Raw genomic sequence first — 19,213 nt, forward strand, 5'->3', positions numbered from 1 at the left:
CTTTATTAAGAATTTATGATACAAATGTTGGCCGGTCAGGAAGCACATGCTATTGTTTCCTTATTTTACAATGATGTCATTGTGAGCACTGGCACCAGAACGGTGGATATATAGCGTGTTAGATCTTATGTACACCCCCAACCCAATGAAAAAAAATATATATACATGTATGTCACAATATTAAATGAAGTGGATGTCAAACCCCTATTACAGTATCAGTGACGTGTTGAACAGCCTCACTGTTACATTTAGGACCCAGGTGATCTCTGGCGGGTGTGAGTGATTGCCCCTGAAATAATTCAACCCACATGCGTTGGTACTCCAGAAGAGTAGAGGAAGCCCCCCCCCCCCTCTCTCTCTCTCGGGGGAGGGGGGGGGGGCAATGTAGTAGAGTAAATTATGTGGCCTTCCTAACTAGCTAATTGTAGTACTCTTCACGTACAATCAATATGGCTAAATCCATGTGCCAGGTTGATGTTAGCTCTTTCACCTTTCAGTGGCGTAGCTTCCATTGAGGCAACCGAGGCAGCTGCCTCGGTAAAAAAAAAACCCCACCTTTTACGTTGTTAAAATGTCGTTAGCTTCTGGGGGGCTGTGCCCCCCAGACCCCCTGCCTCGGTAATATTCGAACCCAAGCTACGCCTATGCCTTTTAAACCAATGAAAATTTCGAACTCCGTGTGTTATACCGTTGGGGGCGAATGTATGCTCCGTGTATAACATTTTTAAAAATACTAAAAGTACAAATGATAATGAGTTGAATCATGTAAATTTAGTATGAAACAAAACAATTTATTTTTATAATTATAGGGGGGGGGGGGGTGTCATATAGCCATTTGACACCATCCTTTACACAACTGTGCCAGGAAAATATCAAAATCATTAAAAAAAAAAGCCAGGAAAACGTCAGATATTTCGGACTACTGTTTTAAAGTGTGAAGAACTTTAAAATTGTAACTTAGGAAACTTTATTTGTAAAACTCTTGAACAAAGAACAGCCTATAATTGCATTCTCCTTTTTACTATCATTATACAATCGTATAGATATCTTTAGAATTGGTCTTTTATTTTCAGCTTCAAATGATGGGATGATTATGCATGTTCAATGTTTGCCACGGTTATAATGCCATATAAGATGTATATAGCCTATATGTCTTTCGCAATAAAATGAATTGATTAATTTTGTTATCCGCTTGGGTAATGTAGCATCATAATATTACTGGAGCGGATCAAAGATCAGATTGATTTTCAATCTACTAGTATTTTTTATGGCATTTTTCAGATTTCTATCATGTTAAAAAGACTTGAGTGTTTATAGTGAAACACAGAAACACACAGGGATTTTTGGGAGTGGGTGGGTGGGTTAGTGAGTTTTTATTTTTATAATCCACAATGTACAAAGCAAAATAAACTTAAATTAAAAAAAATATCACCTAACAATGAAAGGAGAGGTCCTACATGTATAGCTGTACCCAAAACTAAACTGATTTTGATATTTCTTTTATGGTTTATGATTTTAAAATAAGTGTACGTCATATCATACTTTCAGATCTGAAGAGTTTCCATAAATATACTTTTTAAGACGTCATTAAAAAAATTTAATGTCTTTTTTGTTCTATCAAAATAGCCTAGGGGAAAAAAATCAACGTGTATAGGCTCTAGTTGATTGTGATTATTAACCAATGATAAAACAACACGCGAGCTACTGCCGGCTAAATATGGACATGCGCACACGACTTCACTCTCTTTGCCACGTTGAATCGTTTACAGTCAGACACATATCGAAAGGATCTCTCCCCTATACAATATGTTTGTGAAATTACTACTTTTATGCGCATTTGGCGCTGTTTTTGCAGATATTACAGAGGAAAAGGGGGTCTTGGTGCTGACAACGGATAATTTTGATGGTGCAGTTGCCGACAACAAATATATTTTGGTTGAATTCTGTAAGTAACCTACCGGCATCTGTTATCATTGTTGTAAGTTTACATATGGCAACTGTATTTTTAAAAAATAAGTTTTCTTTATTTAACACAGATATTGGAAGAATGTTGTTATAACGATGACATTGTATGTGTCATTAATTCAATGTGTCCGACTGTCGTATGCATTCAAATTGAGTGATGATCTGTCAAATATTTGAGACTCAATTTGACATATTGTTGCATACCGAACTTCTGTGTATTGGTATAGTATGCATGTAAAGTTCATGAACACTTGTAACTCATCTAGCATGAATGAACACAGGTATTTCAATTTAATTAGATGAATAGAGGGGAAAAATAATATATAAATGCACAAAAAAGTTTTTCTTTTTAATCTTAATTATAGATCTATTGATTAAAATTCAAGTACCTGTGGAATAGAGCATTTAAATGACTTAGTAATTTAATGTATTTAATCTATACCTGTTATTGGAACCTTTAAGTTGTGTCGTGCAATTCTTGTATAGTAAGGCCAAAAATATGTTGGGAGTGAGCTATATGTGAGATCCAGATTTTTTCCCAGGGATGTGGGTTCCACCCCATGCAAATTTTTGTAGGGATCCAATCGAAACTAGGGACTAACTTGGAAGTATTTTACAAGCACAACTTGAAAGTACACAAAATAGGCAAATGCAATTATTTTCTATCAAGCTTGGGAGAATATTATATACATCTATTTTAAAGGCTGGGAATTCCAACAGAAATGAAAGTAGAATGTAAAAAAAATATTATAAATTTCATTTTTGAAAATACTCGAAGGTATGAACTGCAACACTTCACAGCAGCATACTTTTCATCTGGGGTGAAGCATCACAGTTCATCAGGTTGGGAACACTTCCCCTATTATATAGCAAGATATTCTCGCTAAAACGCGATTATCCATCTTTAACGAGAAAGTAAACATTACCATAAACAGCCCTGGAGGTTATAAAACTTTTATGAGCACATTTTCATACTCAAACTCAAACGCCGTGCTCTAAATCATACTCATACTCAAAAGTGAAGGTTATAAAACTTTTATAAAATTATTTTCATTCTCAAATGGAGTACTGTCTCAAGATTTTTTGAATGTTTTGGAGCTTGCTCAGAGTTGTACTCGAAACAAATATGGCTGAGTTTGAGTATGGCCTCCATACAGGTGTTTTGGCGTCTTTATTGAAAATAATGGCAAATCCAGTGCTAAACGCTAAATAAGTGCGACACATACTCAACATGACGCGAATTGTTTAGAACTATGAAATTGACAACACAGTCAAGAAATTGCATATCAAAGTTGCTGTGTAAGAGGGAAGCAGTCTGAAATCCAATACACATCATGAGTGTTTTTGTTTTGATTAATATATTTGCAGAAGTATCAGACATTTTAGCACTTTTTCTTCTTTTCACGTGAAGCACGAAGAGATGTTCCCCAAGGGTGTTTTTGTTGGTTGTACAGGATATATTTACTCTCGCTAGAGAGGGATAATCGCGTTTTAGTGAGAATATCTTGCTATAGGGAAATGTTTCCAACCTGTTCATGCCCTCGTTCATTTTCAAAAAAGGAAATTTATTTCTTAAATTTTTGGGGTTGGTGAAAATTTGAAACTCACAGCAGTAAATACAAACGTTTGCCAACATTGTCACACCATACTTGGGATATTGGCTCAGCATCATTCATGTCGTTGCACCAAGAAATTGTTAAAATTTTCTCCATCGTCAGCCTTCTGCTGTCAATTTTAGTGATGTCACGATGATCGATTTTAAACGATCATCAATCGGAAAGGTTGTTGATTTTTGACAATTGATTTGAGATTTCATAATCGATTATAACCGATTAAAATACAGTATTAGTACCTATTTTAATTCAAATAAAAGCTTTCCAGTCTTTTTACAACCGTTCAAGTTCTGTCTTTGTCCGCCATGTTGACATACTAAAAGTAAGGTATAGTACGGTAGGAGTCGGTTCTGGATCCTCAAAAGTCTCCTTAAAATGTCGAAAATAAATATCAAATTCATTGTATTAATGAAACAAAATGTATTTACATATTCACGGTGATAGTTATTTTGAATTTTTCCAAAAGTAATTTATCACCGATTATAATCCGGAATGATCAGATAAGGTTTCTCAATTATATGTGTAAAAAAAATGGACGAAGACGTTTTCGACCACCCAGGACGAAAAACAAAGTCTGTTGTTTGGAAACACTCTGGTTTCCGTAAAAAGCAGAGTGCAGTCGGGGCGCCCTCAATGAATAACTATATTGTTTAACGCCCCTCTCGAGAATAATTTACTCATATGGAGATGTCACCACTACCGGTGAAGGGCTGCAAAATTTAGGCCTATGCTCGGCGCTTATGGCCATTGAGCAAGGAGGGACCTCGTTTATGCAGTCTCATCCGAAGGACCGTCCCATTTACGACAAGCAAGGGGTACTGAGGACCTATTCTAACCCGGATCCCATGCCCCACGGGATTTAAAACCCTCGATATGGAAAGGGCAATATGTAAAATTTGCAAGAAAGTATATATATTAAACAGTTGTTTCATTTGGTTTTCCAGATTCAAATAAATCTTGTGCATATGAAAATTCAACATATTACTTGACTCAGAAAAGTTAACATAAGTGAATGATAATTAAGATTTTTATTATCTAAAAGATGTGTATAGTAATATACACACAATAGTGACTACATACAGTGAGTGTTAATGATCTTGAAATTTTAATGTTACTCATTTATTATAATTTTTAACCCAAAAAGTTTCCAATCCGATTATATGCCGATCGTTGATCGGTTACAGTCATCCGATGCAACCGATTAATAACTGCAATAATCTAGCCCTCTCTGATTTTTATTTTTTTTTAATTATATATATAGGAGAGGGCTACAACTCCTTAGGATCTCCGTAATGGTGCAAATGCGGGAGTGATTCACTCCCGCAACATTTGCGCTCATTCTAAACATTTCCTGACTTTCTTTACGTAAATAAAATGATATTCTATGTTTCTTAGTCAATATACAAATTTACAACCTGCAATTTAAGATTTGTGAGGCTCTATTCTACCGTTTTCAACAATTTCGATAAATTCCAATTTCTCGATTCATATTTGTGCGCCATGTTTGATGTACTGAAGTATAAACTTCCGATTGTCAAGTCATTTGCATATGCCATATAAGGTAGTATTTACATCAATGGAAAAGTATGGAGGCGAAAGCTATTTCGTCGGTATTGAAAAGGTTTGAATTTAATATCAAGTTAAAAACCGAACAGCAGAGTGTAAATTCTTTCTGCAACAATATGATTTTCCTTTCTTTGTCGAAGTGGCTCGAGTAACTACATTTTCGCGCTGATTGTCAATGCTTAGGTTTTTCATTAGATCCACCTACGAGATCTCGTGATAACAAGCATGGCGGAGCAGACGAAGAATTTTGCATGCTGTACATTGTATTTAATGAAAAACACCTTTATTAGACATGCCCGAGCACAAAGTTGGTACTCCTTTTGGTGTAAACAACATTTGGGACTAATACACAGAGTTTATTATCGGTTATTCATAAAATTATTTTGCACCATTACGGAGATCCTATGGAATTGTAGCCCTATCCCGAAAACGTCAGAATTTAAAAAAATTGGATAGGGCTACATTATTGCAGCTAACCGATTAATTGATTATGATTTCCATCCGATTTGACAACACTAGTCAATTTGTCTACCAATAAGTATTTAAACCTGCACTTGAAGCTATTGGTAAGTTCTGTACTGAATAAAAGCTTGCATTTATTGAAACTTTAAACTGGTTTGCATATTTTACCAGTGAAATGCGTAATGGAAGATAATTTGTACGATGATTTATGATTTCTGTCCAATTGTACAACAGGTTTTATCTTATTTTTATATTGATATGGATTGTTTAAGTCACTTCCCTGCAGACAAGCGGTTATTAGATATTCACTTGCCCTACCAGAAAATCCACTTGTCCCGAGCGTCGCTTATTCAATAAGGCATTTGAAGCTATGTGTGTGGAATTCAAACTGTCCGAATTTATTATTACTCCTGACAAGAGGCCATAAATAATGTGGCTTTTTATTTTATTAATTTATGAGTTTTTTGTTTGTATGTTGTTTTTTCATTCAAGTAACTAAAATACTGACAAGTAAATATTTTTTCAGACAGTAAATTTCATCAATTCACTGGTCCACTTGACCAGTTAATTTTTTTATTTCGAAAACTCTGTATATATATGCAATTGCAAGTGATGTATTATATTCTTATAATTATAATGTATCGTGTGTATTGAAAGATAAATTCATTTGACATGTACCCTTTGTGATACTTCACTGATTTGTCACCGTGTATTTTTGTAGATGCTCCGTGGTGTGGACATTGTAAAGCTCTTGCTCCAGAATATGAAAAAGCAGCTCAGACTTTAGCTGATGAGAAATCTGAAGTCAAACTTGGCAAAGTTGATGCCACAGAGCAGCAAAGTCTGGCAGAAAAGTTTGAGGTTCGTGGCTACCCAACGATTAAGTTCTTCAGGGACGGCAAGCCAGTGGAATACGGAGGTATGTGTCACAGAAAAAAGATGACCAAAATATAATAAATTTTAGTGTTCGAAATTTGGTTGAAAATTTGGTATAGACCACACTTCTATGCCAAAACAAGATGACATAAATTTCATCAAATTGGCATGGACCACAACATTGAATAAAAATAACCCGAATATAAAACATTATTTACTTGCAATGTACTAAGAAAGCATATTTTCTTTCCATTTCCATAACAATATCCTCCTTTCCTCATAACATTTATGTTTATCAGATGATGTCTAGGGTCCTTTGGGGTATCTTTACATTTTCCTTCAGTCCCAGCTGAGCGCCTTCCACATACTTCAACTTTGCATACATTTAACATCTAATTATATTGTTTTAATTTTAAATCAAAGACTATTCATTTGTGTTTCAAAATAGAAGATTGTTCAACTCAAATTTTTAAATAGGAATATAATTCATTTAAAATTTGTTTATATCACAAGAAAGAATACTGTCAGCATAGGTGTGAACACACAAACTGGTTAAATGCTAGTTATGATTGAATTGACATTTTTAAACAGTTGTGGTCACGATAGCGCTTAATGGAACATTGGTTTCTCCAAGCATGCTGCAATTTTTATGTCATAGTTCAACAAGACTTTATTATTTCAATTGTTATACCCCACACAAGGAAGTTGTGAAGGTTTTAATGTTTTTCACCTGTCCGTCAGTCCTTTTTTTTGTCGGTGCAACTCCTCTAAGACCGCTCAACAAAATTTCTTGAAACTTTGTAGTTAATAAGGATGCGCATATTCCCAGGAAATTCTGATTCAATAATTTTTCTGGTAGTTATGCATGCCCCTTTTGAACTTAGAATTTCGAGCCCATTTGTCCTGTTCTTATCAGTGCAACTCCTCTGAGACTGCTCAACAGAATTTTTGAAACTTTGTAATTAATAAGGACACACTGTGTAGATGGGCATATTCCCAGGAAGTTCTGATTCAATAATTTTTCTGGCAGTTATGTCCCTTTTGAACTAGAATTTCGAGCCCGTCTGTCCTGTTCTTGCAGTATTGCATAGCATTATCATTCATTATGTAAGGCATTGTCAAGCAATGTTGGAGTATGGGGTATGTGAGCTTGGTCACCTCTGCTTTCTTTCATTTTTTATGTGTTTTTTTGTTTTTTTTTCATTCAGATTTCTTAAACCTTGAAAATTGTCATGACAATGTGACATAGACTCGGTATATGGTTAATTTCGAACAATGAGTGTTGTATCTGTCTAGCTGACGGCTCTGTCCTCAATTTTGTATTCTTTATGATTATAGAAGTTTTTATCAAGGTGCGTTATCTTTACCTTATTCTTTACACTGAACATTTGATTGATTGATCAATCAATCAGTCAATTAAATGTTGAGTTAATTATAAAGAATTTAAAATTGAGGACAGAGCAAACAACGAAACATGAATCCTTGGAAACATTGGGGAAGTATTTCTCCATTTTGTCACTGAACTGACAATTGCCAGCAATTTGCAATACATATACGTTATAACTGATTGAAGATCTTTACTTGGCAATGAAGTTAATTGATGTAAAGTTGGTCAACATAATATTAGCAGTTATACAACGAATAATGTGTTTACTGTCGCTTTAGATTTATTAGCCCAGCGGGCCAATTGCAGCAGTGATTTTTACTCGCCCAACCTCTAAAATTGTAGCGTTGGGCAATGGTAATTGCTTACCCCTGCTCTCTTATAGCTCAAGGAAATAAAGTGAAAATTTGCTGTTTTTAATTAAAAGTGTATACAGGGTTCCAACTTTGGCTGAATACCTTAGGGGCCAAGTGGGCCCCTGAATAAGAAATTGTTTTAGCCCACATGAAATTTTAGTAGCCCACACTAGTGGTGAAATGATTGTCGATCGTTTTTGAATCTCCCATGCAAGTGTCTCGATATAAAAGCGGTGGTTAACAGTCAGAGGAATTTCGGACTAGTTGATAACTTGATATATATATCTACGTGTATATATATATCTCAACCCAGGGAAACCCAAGTCAGACGTCTGGATTTTTTTCTCTTAAAAGTAAAGCCAATCTGGATTTGTGGCTAGAGAAAACACATTTCATTCCTGTGTATGATGCACATATTCGGGCATAAAATTAAAAAGAAATGGCCCTAAAAATAGTGAACATTTATCAAGTACATGTAAATACCGATTATATTGATCAATACAGTTCTTCCGATTATGACCGATTATTGATTATGAAATTTTTCCGATTATTCAACACTAGCCCACACATATTGAAATTAAATGACATGATTTTTTCTAAGAGAAAAAAAAAAGATCGGGTCTCATTTCAATTTATTTTAAAAAATAAACAATATTTCAAATTCCATTTCGGTAATTTTTTTCTAACCCCTCTCTCTCTCTCTCTCTCTCTCTCTCTCTCTCTCTCTCTCTCTCTCTCTCTCTCTCTCTCTCTCTCTCTCTCATTTCCACTCTCATTTCGTCAACCTAGTAAAAATATCAGAGTTCATGGACTTGATGATCTTCGCGGCGTCTGACTTTAAACCGCCTCTTCAGACTTTTTATGCGATTTTGAAAGTTCTCAGCTTTACAATGCTGTCAAGTTTATAACTCGGGTAAGCTGTTATAACGATTGGACCTTTCCTGTCATGTTTTGTACACACAACACGTCATCTCCTTTTCACCGTCATCGAGCTATATTCTCCCCTCCTTTCCCTCTTGGGTAAAAACAGACACTTTCTTTTCGTTTGAAGTAACCGTTACGTTGTTCAACTTCCTCTGGTTTATGTTTTGAAAGGGTTGATACCCCAAGAATGTCTCGTCAAGTGGCAAAATCGCAACCGGAAATTGAACTTCGATTATATTAGGACTCTGATTGGTGGGAAAGAAAAATGTCGATCGGACAATTACGGAAATTTTGGGTGCCCACAAGCAAAGTATAGTCACCAATGCGAGTGGGCGAGCAATAATTTGGAACCCTGGTATATCATACGATTCAATAGAACTTAATCAAACATAATTGCCCCACTTTTTAAATGGGGGACGTTTGGGGAACATTTGTAACAATTAAAACTAATTGACATTGTGTTACTTCATAGTAAAACTTTTAAAAAGAGAAATCAAGAAGTTATATATCTAACAAAAACTTGGTTGCACACATATCAAATTTACTAGTCTGATCATTGAGTAATTTTGATAATATTGAAATTGATTAGCCCCAAGGGCACGTTTTCACAAAAAACTAGCCCCAATCCATAATTTACTGGCCCCTTATTATCAGACCATCAATTATTTTGATTCTTGAATTTAATATTTCAATGTATTGTAAAATAAAAAATAGTGTTTTGATAATTCCTCGAAATTATTAAAAATGGAAGGTAGATGATAAACGCAAGATATAGACTAATGTTCCATACAATTATCATCTAGGTGGTAGACAGGCTGCTGATATTGTCAACTGGTTGAAGAAGAAGACTGGACCTCCATGCACAACGCTTGCTGATGTTGATGCTGCCAAGAAGTTCATTGAAAAAGATGATGTTGTGGTTTTGGGATTCTTCAAGGTTAATATTATAGGGTCACAGGATTGAAATTAACACAATGAATCAGAATATACATGGTTGAAGGGACTGGTTCACGTTTTTCGAAGGAAATATTTTTCCTTTTTGATGTTAAAAATTCAAATTATAACTTGTTTAATGTTGACAACCAAAATTTGGACCTCCTGAATTTAAGGATAAGAGCAATATTTTAGCTATGATTCTTTGTTATGTAAACAAAGACTTGAATCTTTTTATGTCAACAAATTAACCAGTGAAATGTTAATTTTGTAATTTAAAGCATCTTCATTTTGTACAATCACAAATTTTAACTTTTAAATGACACATTTTACCTGAAGTAAACTGGAGATGTGATAAATATAATAAAACTTGGATCAATATTCATTTATTTTGAAAATTTTGTAAACAGTAACAGACCTCTCAATCTTTGTTTGGAAAACAAGTAAAACTCTTTATAATGAGCTTCAGTCATGATAAATAACCTTGCTTTTTTTAAAATAAAACCTTCTAAACATATTAGACTGTAGATTTTGATCATTTAAAGTGAGAAACAAAATTTGGTTGTTGTTTTTTCATGAATCAGTCCTTTTAAAGAAAAGATCATAAATGAATGTCATAGACTGGAATTTGATACAGGTAATAGGAATAGAATAGATATTAAAAGCAGGAAACACTTTAACTGTATTACACAGCATTAAGTGGATAACACTTGAACCCAGGATATGACTTATGATGCCACACAGTAGCTTCTATGTGGTTTTCAAATAATCCTAGGATATTGCATAATTGTGATATATGATACCGTTATAGGATATACCTGCAACTGTTACATAAGTTGGAAGTGTTGATAGGATCTTAAAAAATATTTTGATTTAATAGGATGTGGCATCAGTTGATGCCAAGGCCTTTGAGGAGGCTGCTGCTGGTATTGATGACATTCCATTTGGTATTACCTCAAATGCTGATCTCTTTAAAGAGTATGAAGTGGAATCTGATGGCATTGTTCTGTTCAAGAAGGTAAAATAAACTAATAATCAGATTAAGGTATTCCATGTATAATTAAAGGATAATATACAATTTTGAAGGATTTAAATTAACACGAATAATTATGAAAGTGAAGTAGATGTAATTCACATGACTGGTAAATGATTAGAAGCCGACCTTTTTGCACTTGAATTTGATCCAATGGCCCACATTGTATATCATTACCAATAAAGACCAAATAATAGAAGAAGCCTATTCTACGAAAATGATCTCGATTGTTTGTTCTCATATTCATGGAAGTAATGGTCTCTGTTAGTATTTCTCTTATGGGGTTTTGAAATCCTTTCGATAAATTTCCACATTGTTTATACACGACTAGTCTAGGTCACATATATGCTTGACGTAACCTGTGCTTAACATCTGCTTTGCACACGACAAAAATAATCTTTGGTTAGTAGAACTTTATTCGAAAAGAAAGTACATCATAAAATGAAAATGTTCTGGGAGAAAATTCGATCTCCATGTGGGCAAGGGGATTTTTAATATCTAATTGCCCACAGCAAATATTACTCGCATTGCAAGTGGGCAAGTGGTTATCCACAACCCTGTTCTAGGTGAAATAAATCAAGCAGTAAACAAAATTTTGAAAATTTTTATGGTGGATTATTTTTATTTGATGAAACCTTCAAAATGATCCTATGATTACAAAAATCCCACCATCCATTTACTAGATATGAAATATGGTCGTTATACACTGAATACCTATGTATGTAAAATTAATCATGATTTATGCCTAAATGCTATTGATTTTGTTGAATATTTAGAGGGAAAAAATCTTGTTGTATAGTTTTTAGCTTACCTGAGCTGAAAGCTCAAGTGCTCAAGTAAGCTTTTCTGATCACTTTTTGTCTGGCGTTCATGTGTTATGTTATGGGCGCTGTCTGGCTGGCTGTCCGTTCAGGGTAATGTTTTCTGGACTTTTTTTCGTAACGGATGCATGTACAACTTTGAAATTTGGTCACAATATCTCCCTCTAGAATTGTAAGAGTGAGTTTGCATTTCAGCTGGATTGGTCCATCCTTGACCTACTTATAGTCCTAAAGTAAACAGTTTTCCGGACTTTTTTTCGTTACAGATACAGATATTGCCCTGAAATTTACACATAAGCTTCCTTTTAGAGGAATACAAGTTCAGTTTGCATTTCAGCTGGATTGGTCCGTCTGTCCATGACCTACATTAGGACTAAAAGTAGGTCAAACGGTTTTCCAGGCTTTTTTTCATAATGGATACAGATATTGCCCTGAAATTTAGTCAAAGGCTTCCTATCAGAGGAATACAAGTTCAGTTTGCATTTCAGTTGGATTGGTCCATCCATGGCCAGTAGTTTGATTGGGAGACTTTATAATTGTTATTCTTCTGCTTCTTGTTCTTCTTACTCACTCCTAAAAGTGTTTGTCGCTGTTCTCCATAACCTGTGGATGAAAATATTACATTCTCAAGGATATGATGGACCATTGTATCTAGTTGTGCAGAAATGTTTTTGTTTTCTTATTGAAGGGGTTAAGGTCCATTGGGTGGGGTGGGGGATCAAATAGGGTGGGATTTAATATGAGGGGGAAAATTAAATCCAAAATTCAACAGATATAACTTGACAAATGTGAGAATCCTGGGGTCTTCGGATATGAGAATAAAATCAGTGCTACAAACTAGTATCAAGGTCAAGGAACTCCAGTGACCTTAACCTTGAACATAAAACTGGTATAATTTTAGAACTGGGGCTGTTAACAACATGGGATCTTCAGAAATGATAAGAGGATTATAGGACCCACAAGCATCAAGGTCATGTGACTCCAGTGACCTTGACCTCTGGACTTGGAACATAAAATTGATACATAACTTCAGAACCAGGTCTGATAAAGACATGGGATCTTCAGAAAGGATGATGGGACCTAAGAATTGCTATTGAGGTCAAGTGACCTTGACCTCTGACCTTTAACATAATTTTTATGAATTAGAAATGAGAGTAATAGAGACCTGGAAACTTTAGAAATGATAAATGGAATGTTGTGACCAACAAACAAGTATATCAACCTAGCTAAAACCTTTCACCATTAACAAATCAAATGGTTTCATTTAAGGAAAACAAGTCTGTCTTCTTTCTGCATCACATCCATTGAAAGTGGTGCATGTATTATAAAGATAGAAATGTAAATAAACATAGTATTCTTCAACGATTCACAGGCATGTTCTACATTTGATATTAAGATCTCATTGGCATAGATATTGTGCAAAGAATTATTGGGGGGGGGGGGGGGGGGGGGCAGTAGTACTCGGAAAAAGCCCACTTTTTCAGGCAGTACTTTGTTTAGGAGACCTTATAATCGGCAGATTATAATCATCTCTTGTTTATTATTGCAGTTTGATGAAGGACGTAACAACTTTGAGGGATCAGTAACAGCTGATGCTGTTTCTAAGTTTGTGCAGAGCAATCGATTGCCAATGGTTGTTGAATTCACACAAGAGGTATTGAATTCTGAAATATAAGTTGTAGCATTTCAGTCACCTTGAAATATTTCTGAAATTTTGATTAACATGAATTTTCAATTTAGTTTAACATATTTGTTTAGAGCGCCCAGAAGATATTTGGAGGAGAAGTGAAGAACCACATTCTGCTCTTCATTAAGAAGAGTGACAAAGACTTCGATGACAAACTTGCTGACTTCAAAGAGGCAGCCAAAAACTTCAAGGGAGAGGTAAACATCTGCTAATGTTATGCTTGAATATTCCAACTTGGAAAAAAACCCACATTTTTCAAAAACGTAAGTTTGAAATTTCATGTTTCTTTGTTCACTTCCGGTCGTGACACCATTTGGCTCGTGTACTACTCAACGTATATTGCTCATATAAGTTTGCTGTCTTAATGTTTTACTGTTTCTGAGATCTCGCTCGGACAAATCTCTATTACAAAAAGGAAATCGGAAATATTTTACGAACAGAAGTGAATTTTATCAAAATGAAAAAAATCGTCATGGGGCATTGCTATTCTCTATCATTCCTGAAATGTTTTAGAAAATCCATCAAGCCATCTCTGAGAAATGGTGTTGACAAAATCTGAATATTGTCAATTTTTCAACTACTTCCTGTGTAGACGGACAAACATGTAGACAACATGTGTAGCATGGATTATCGCTAATCTGTTAACCCTGTTACAGTAGAATGACATAAAAACATATTATTATACCTCAGTATGAGAATTCTGTGTAGTGCGTAATCTGATTGGTCTAGACAGTCACGTGCCAGGGATGACAAAACTTCATATCTCCCTCTCAAACATCATATCTCCCCATCATATTTCACCCATTGGGCATCCTCGTGCATTTTCCATAAATTTAACGTCAGAGTAGACGAAGTGTATTATGACGTCACAATAAGTCCGAGTCATTCTACTTTCATAGTTCGTAAGACACAAAATATGCGGGTCTCTGATATACAGTTTTAAAATCGCCTGATTTTGGTTGATACAAAAACAAGCATGTAAATCAGCATTCAAGGAGAATGGAAATATAAAACCTGGTTATCGTATCACTATATTTCGTTGTTTGCACCTAATACGTTGATGACATGGTGTTACAGTTAGGACAATCTCAGCTACATTCAATGTATAGATGAGCGGACTTTAATTTCAAACGCATTTTTGTAGTCTTGCTTTGTTTCGGTATAATAAACAATTTATTGCACGAATGTTCGGGAGATATGAAGATTTATTCACCTAAGAAAAATCATATATGATTTTTCTTGGGTGAATAAATCTTCATATCTCCCTCACTATCATGCAATAAATGTATAATGTCAAATGTATACATTTTGTAACATATTTCAAAACATAAACATAAAGTGAAATGCAAAATTGCATTATAATGGGAATATTTTTCTTAATTGTTATTTGTGACCGTTATATATTTAAATGTTGATGCTGAAGTTAATGAATAATTTTCATATTATTTTTGATAGAACTTTCTCACTTGTGCCATTAGAAGTTATCTTCTTAATGGAGACAACACCGTTGTCACATTGCATGTGAGGGAGACATCACAAATTGCCTCCCTTCACATGACCAGCTCTCAATGAAATTGACCGTATTATTTTGAAGGATAATACTTAATATATATCAACCTTAACACAAACAGATTAATCACATTTCCTACTGAAATTATCACTTGCCACATTGGGCAAGTGTGTATCAAGTTTCACTTGTTCAAACTGGGTTTCACTTGCCTTGGGCAATCGGACAACCATTAATGTTGATCTCTGCACCGTTTCATTTGCTAGCTTAATTAGAATTTATTACAAAAGACAATTTTGCATTTGTTTTGTTATTTATTTGCTTATATCAATACTGTTAACATCTTTTTGAGTCAGCTCGCAAAGTAGTGCTGGGTATTGCAACCCAAAAATCGTATTGCAATATATTGCAGTATTAAAGTTTGTATTGCAATATATCACAATATTATAACAATCTTTATGAAATAAAAGAAAAACAGTTATCTTCTGATATTTCTTTAATTCTACTTGCAATACTATTAATAAACATTGACAAATGAATAACTGAATTAAGAAATGGTTCAAGTTAGTAGATTTTTAGGCTATTTGTTCAGTTATTGCTGAAGCTCTTGGGCTCTTGCTAGGATATTTCAATTCAAATCCACCACTAATTATTGCGGAAAGTGAAACAGGACTCGGGGGGGGGGGGGGGGGGGGGGGGGGGGGGGGGGGGAGTAGATGTAATACAATCTGACACAATCCTGTTAATTTTGGCTCGAATTGATGCTAACATTGCTATGGTGCCTCCGTGTGTGACTGGCTTGTAGTGTCACCGTTTTTGTCACAATAATCACATACAGGTTCGTGTTTGCCCAACCATCTATTCTGTATTCCTTTGCTCTTTCATTCAGGCATTCACAATAAGTTTAATTCGCCACCATTTTTAAACTTGAAATCAGGGGCAGGTAACTTATTTAAGGAACTTACAGAATATTGAACCTGAACTGGTATTTACAAAAAGATACCGTGATAGTATTGCCAACAATGGAATCGGGATTTAGCGGTTAACCGGTAATATTGCACAGCACTATCGCAAAGCGATATGATTCTTGCTATTACTGCTGTTTCTATGTGATTTCCAGTGGCTCACTGGGTTTTCTGTCTATTCTTACACTGACTGCAAATAAATCCTGTGTGTAATGATTGTCAAAATTTGACTTGCTTTTTTTTTTAATTATTGAGTTTGACTCATGTAGCGAGCTACTCCTTGGCATCAGGTTCGTCCTGCAGATTTACCACTTCACTACCACCCTCATACGCAACTGAATAGTTTGACTGGCAGTGTATGTTGATGTAATCATTGCTGTGCACATAAAATTCTTGATAACGCACACATTGTGAAAGAATGTGAAAATATCTTGGAATCGGGCATAGATAGCAGGTCTGCAACTGAATAAAGTTGGGAGATCAGACTGTGGATATGAAAGCAGGCACTGCATGTCTTTCATCGAGTTTAAGATTTGTTAACATGGTTAATAAAGTTATTCTGTCATTCTGTCTGAAACTTTAACCTCGCTAATAACTTTTGAACATAAGTGCTAGAGCTTTGATATTTCACATGAGTATTCCTTGTGACAAGATCTTTCCTTGGGTGCCAACATTTTTGACTCTGTGACCTTGACCTTGGAGTTTGACCTACTTTTTGAAAACTTTAACCTTGCTAATAACTTTTGAACAGTTAAGTCCTAGATCTTTTGATATTTCACATGAGTATTGTGACAAGACCTTTCTGTGGGTACTAAACCTTTTGACCTTGGCATTTGACCTACTTTTTAAAAAATTTGACATTGTTCATAACTTCTAAATGGTAAATATTAGAGCTTTCATTTTGCACACGAGTATTTCTTGTGACAAGATCTTTCAACTGGTACCAAGATAATTGTCCTTGCGACCTTGGCTATCTTTGGAATTGACTATTATCGGGGGCATTTGTGTTTCACAAACACATCTTGTTAAATATGGCCTAAGGAATCAAAGTGTATTGGAAATTTTTTAACAAACTTCTGAAGAACCACTGGGTCATAAAAGTGGAAATTTACATGTAAGCTTCCTGACACGGACTAGATTCCTATTTTGTACAAATCATGGTCCACGGCTGTATGAAAGTTTGCTTCACTTTGGGGAGAACTATGAAATATCTGTTTATGTGATTAGGTATACAACATACAGATGTGTCAAAAAACTTCATTGCAGAGATCTTTAATCTCTAAAAAAAAAAAATGAATAAAGTAAATCTGGTTATCTTTTGAAGATCCTTTTCATCTACCTCGATACCAGTGATGAGGATAATGCCAGAATCTTGGAATTCTTTGGACTCAAGGCTGAAGAATGCCCAGCTGTCCGTCTCATCACCTTAGGAGAGGACATGACAAAATACAAGCCAGAGAAAGACGATCTATCCACAGAGGCTGTCAGATCCTTTGTACAGGACTTTAAGGATGGAAAACTCAAGGTCAGTTCAAGAGAATGACTGAGCTCGTCAAGTACTTTCTGTCCAAAGTTCACAATTATCTGTATAAATTAGAAAACTTTTTATTGCAATTATTATTCTTAAAATTCCACAGATATCTAGTTAAGCATAAGACTTCTGCATGTACATTTTGTTTTACCATACTTTAAAGAGTTAGAATTAGAGCTCATAAGATGGTGCTGTATATTTCCTTGTTGGAAATTGTGGAAGAGTCGACTCTGAGGCCCTTGATAATGATCTTGTAATGGGAGATTCAGGGGGATATAGTCTGTCCACAACAACTTTAACCTTGGCCATAAGTTTTGAAAATTAGTGCTAAAGCTTTCATATTATGAATATAGTATTCCTTGTGACAAGACCTTTCTTTTGGTCCCAAAATCTTTAACCCCATGGCCTTCAACTTGGACTTTTGACCTACTTTTGAAAAAGTTTAACCTTGGCCTTAACTTTTGATAGTGCTAGGGTTTTCATATTTCATATGTGTATTCCTTGTGACAAGACCTCTTTCAGTTCATATATCAAAATATTTGACCTCATAATCTTCACCTCATCTCTGAGGTCAGTCATTACTATGAAGAAGTTCCCAAAGCATATGAAATCTCCCTCAAAGGAAGATTTTAACCATTAATCAATGGGAAAATTCAAACCAAGTTAAATCCCAGTATATCGGGAACTGTCAATGATAGGGTTAAATAATAGGCAAGATGCATTTGTAAATGTTTTTAATTATTTTACAGCCACACTTGTGAGTGAAGATGCATTTGTAAATGTTTTTAATTATTTTACAGCCACACCTTATGAGTGAAGATGTTTCAGCAGATTGGGATTCTAAACCAGTGAAAGTTTTAGTCGGAAAAAATTTTGTTGAAGTAGCTTTAGATGAAAAGAAGGATGTCTTTGTTGAATTTTGTAAGTATATCTGTTTAAATAATACTTTTAAGCATTCACATTTGAATATAAATTGAAAGACAAAAAATATGGTAAGATGCAATCAAAGTAGATATATCTACCATTAAATATATACACTTCCTCCTAAACATACATACCCCCACCCACTCGCATACCATCATTCACACATATACATACACAATATAAAAACTTACTGAATTACAAATACTTTAAATGTATTTATGCACGTTTGTATTAAACTTATTATCACATGGGCAGTTGGAGTGAACCTTCAAAATAAATTCATTTGATGAATGAAACATTTAACATGACAATTTAAAACCAAACATCCAGCCTATAGTCTGGAAAAAAAAAAGAAATTTTGGATATTTGCATATGAATGGCAATGTTGCAGAATTCAGTGGGTTTTATAGCGGTGATGCTTCCGCATTTTGATGATTTAACTTTTTACTTTAGTTTAAAAGTAGAATTCAACAATAGGTTCTGTGAGCAATGCTCATTAAGAATACCTCCCGCTTACCCCAATCTCTCAAAGGGTGTCGTTAATGGGTATAAATTACCTCTTTCCTGAGTGTAAAAAAGAAAGGGCATGGTAGTCTCTTCTCTAGGAGTGTGTTTGACCTTTTGACCCCAAAATCGATAGGGAACATCTTCGTCCCATGGGTAGTC

At 34.9% G+C, this 19,213-nt stretch overlaps 1 protein-coding gene across 1 annotated transcript in view; it reads left to right on the top strand.

The window, feature by feature from the left end:
- The first annotated feature begins 1,680 nt into the window (after nt 1-1,680).
- LOC125668652 (protein disulfide-isomerase-like) overlaps nt 1,681-19,213 on the top strand; it is a 21,827-nt gene continuing 4,294 nt past the window's right edge. Inside the window, exons 1-8 of the mRNA XM_048902977.2 lie at nt 1,681-1,945; nt 6,328-6,525; nt 9,950-10,083; nt 10,960-11,097; nt 13,483-13,587; nt 13,692-13,817; nt 17,417-17,617; nt 18,424-18,544. Of these exons, the coding sequence (XP_048758934.1) occupies nt 1,807-1,945; nt 6,328-6,525; nt 9,950-10,083; nt 10,960-11,097; nt 13,483-13,587; nt 13,692-13,817; nt 17,417-17,617; nt 18,424-18,544 (1,162 nt within the window). The 5' untranslated portion in view covers nt 1,681-1,806. The remainder of the gene's footprint in view (nt 1,946-6,327; nt 6,526-9,949; nt 10,084-10,959; nt 11,098-13,482; nt 13,588-13,691; nt 13,818-17,416; nt 17,618-18,423; nt 18,545-19,213) is intronic.

Source organism: Ostrea edulis, chromosome 4, assembly GCF_947568905.1.
Source record: "Ostrea edulis chromosome 4, xbOstEdul1.1, whole genome shotgun sequence".
Lineage (NCBI taxonomy): Eukaryota > Metazoa > Mollusca > Bivalvia > Ostreida > Ostreidae > Ostrea > Ostrea edulis.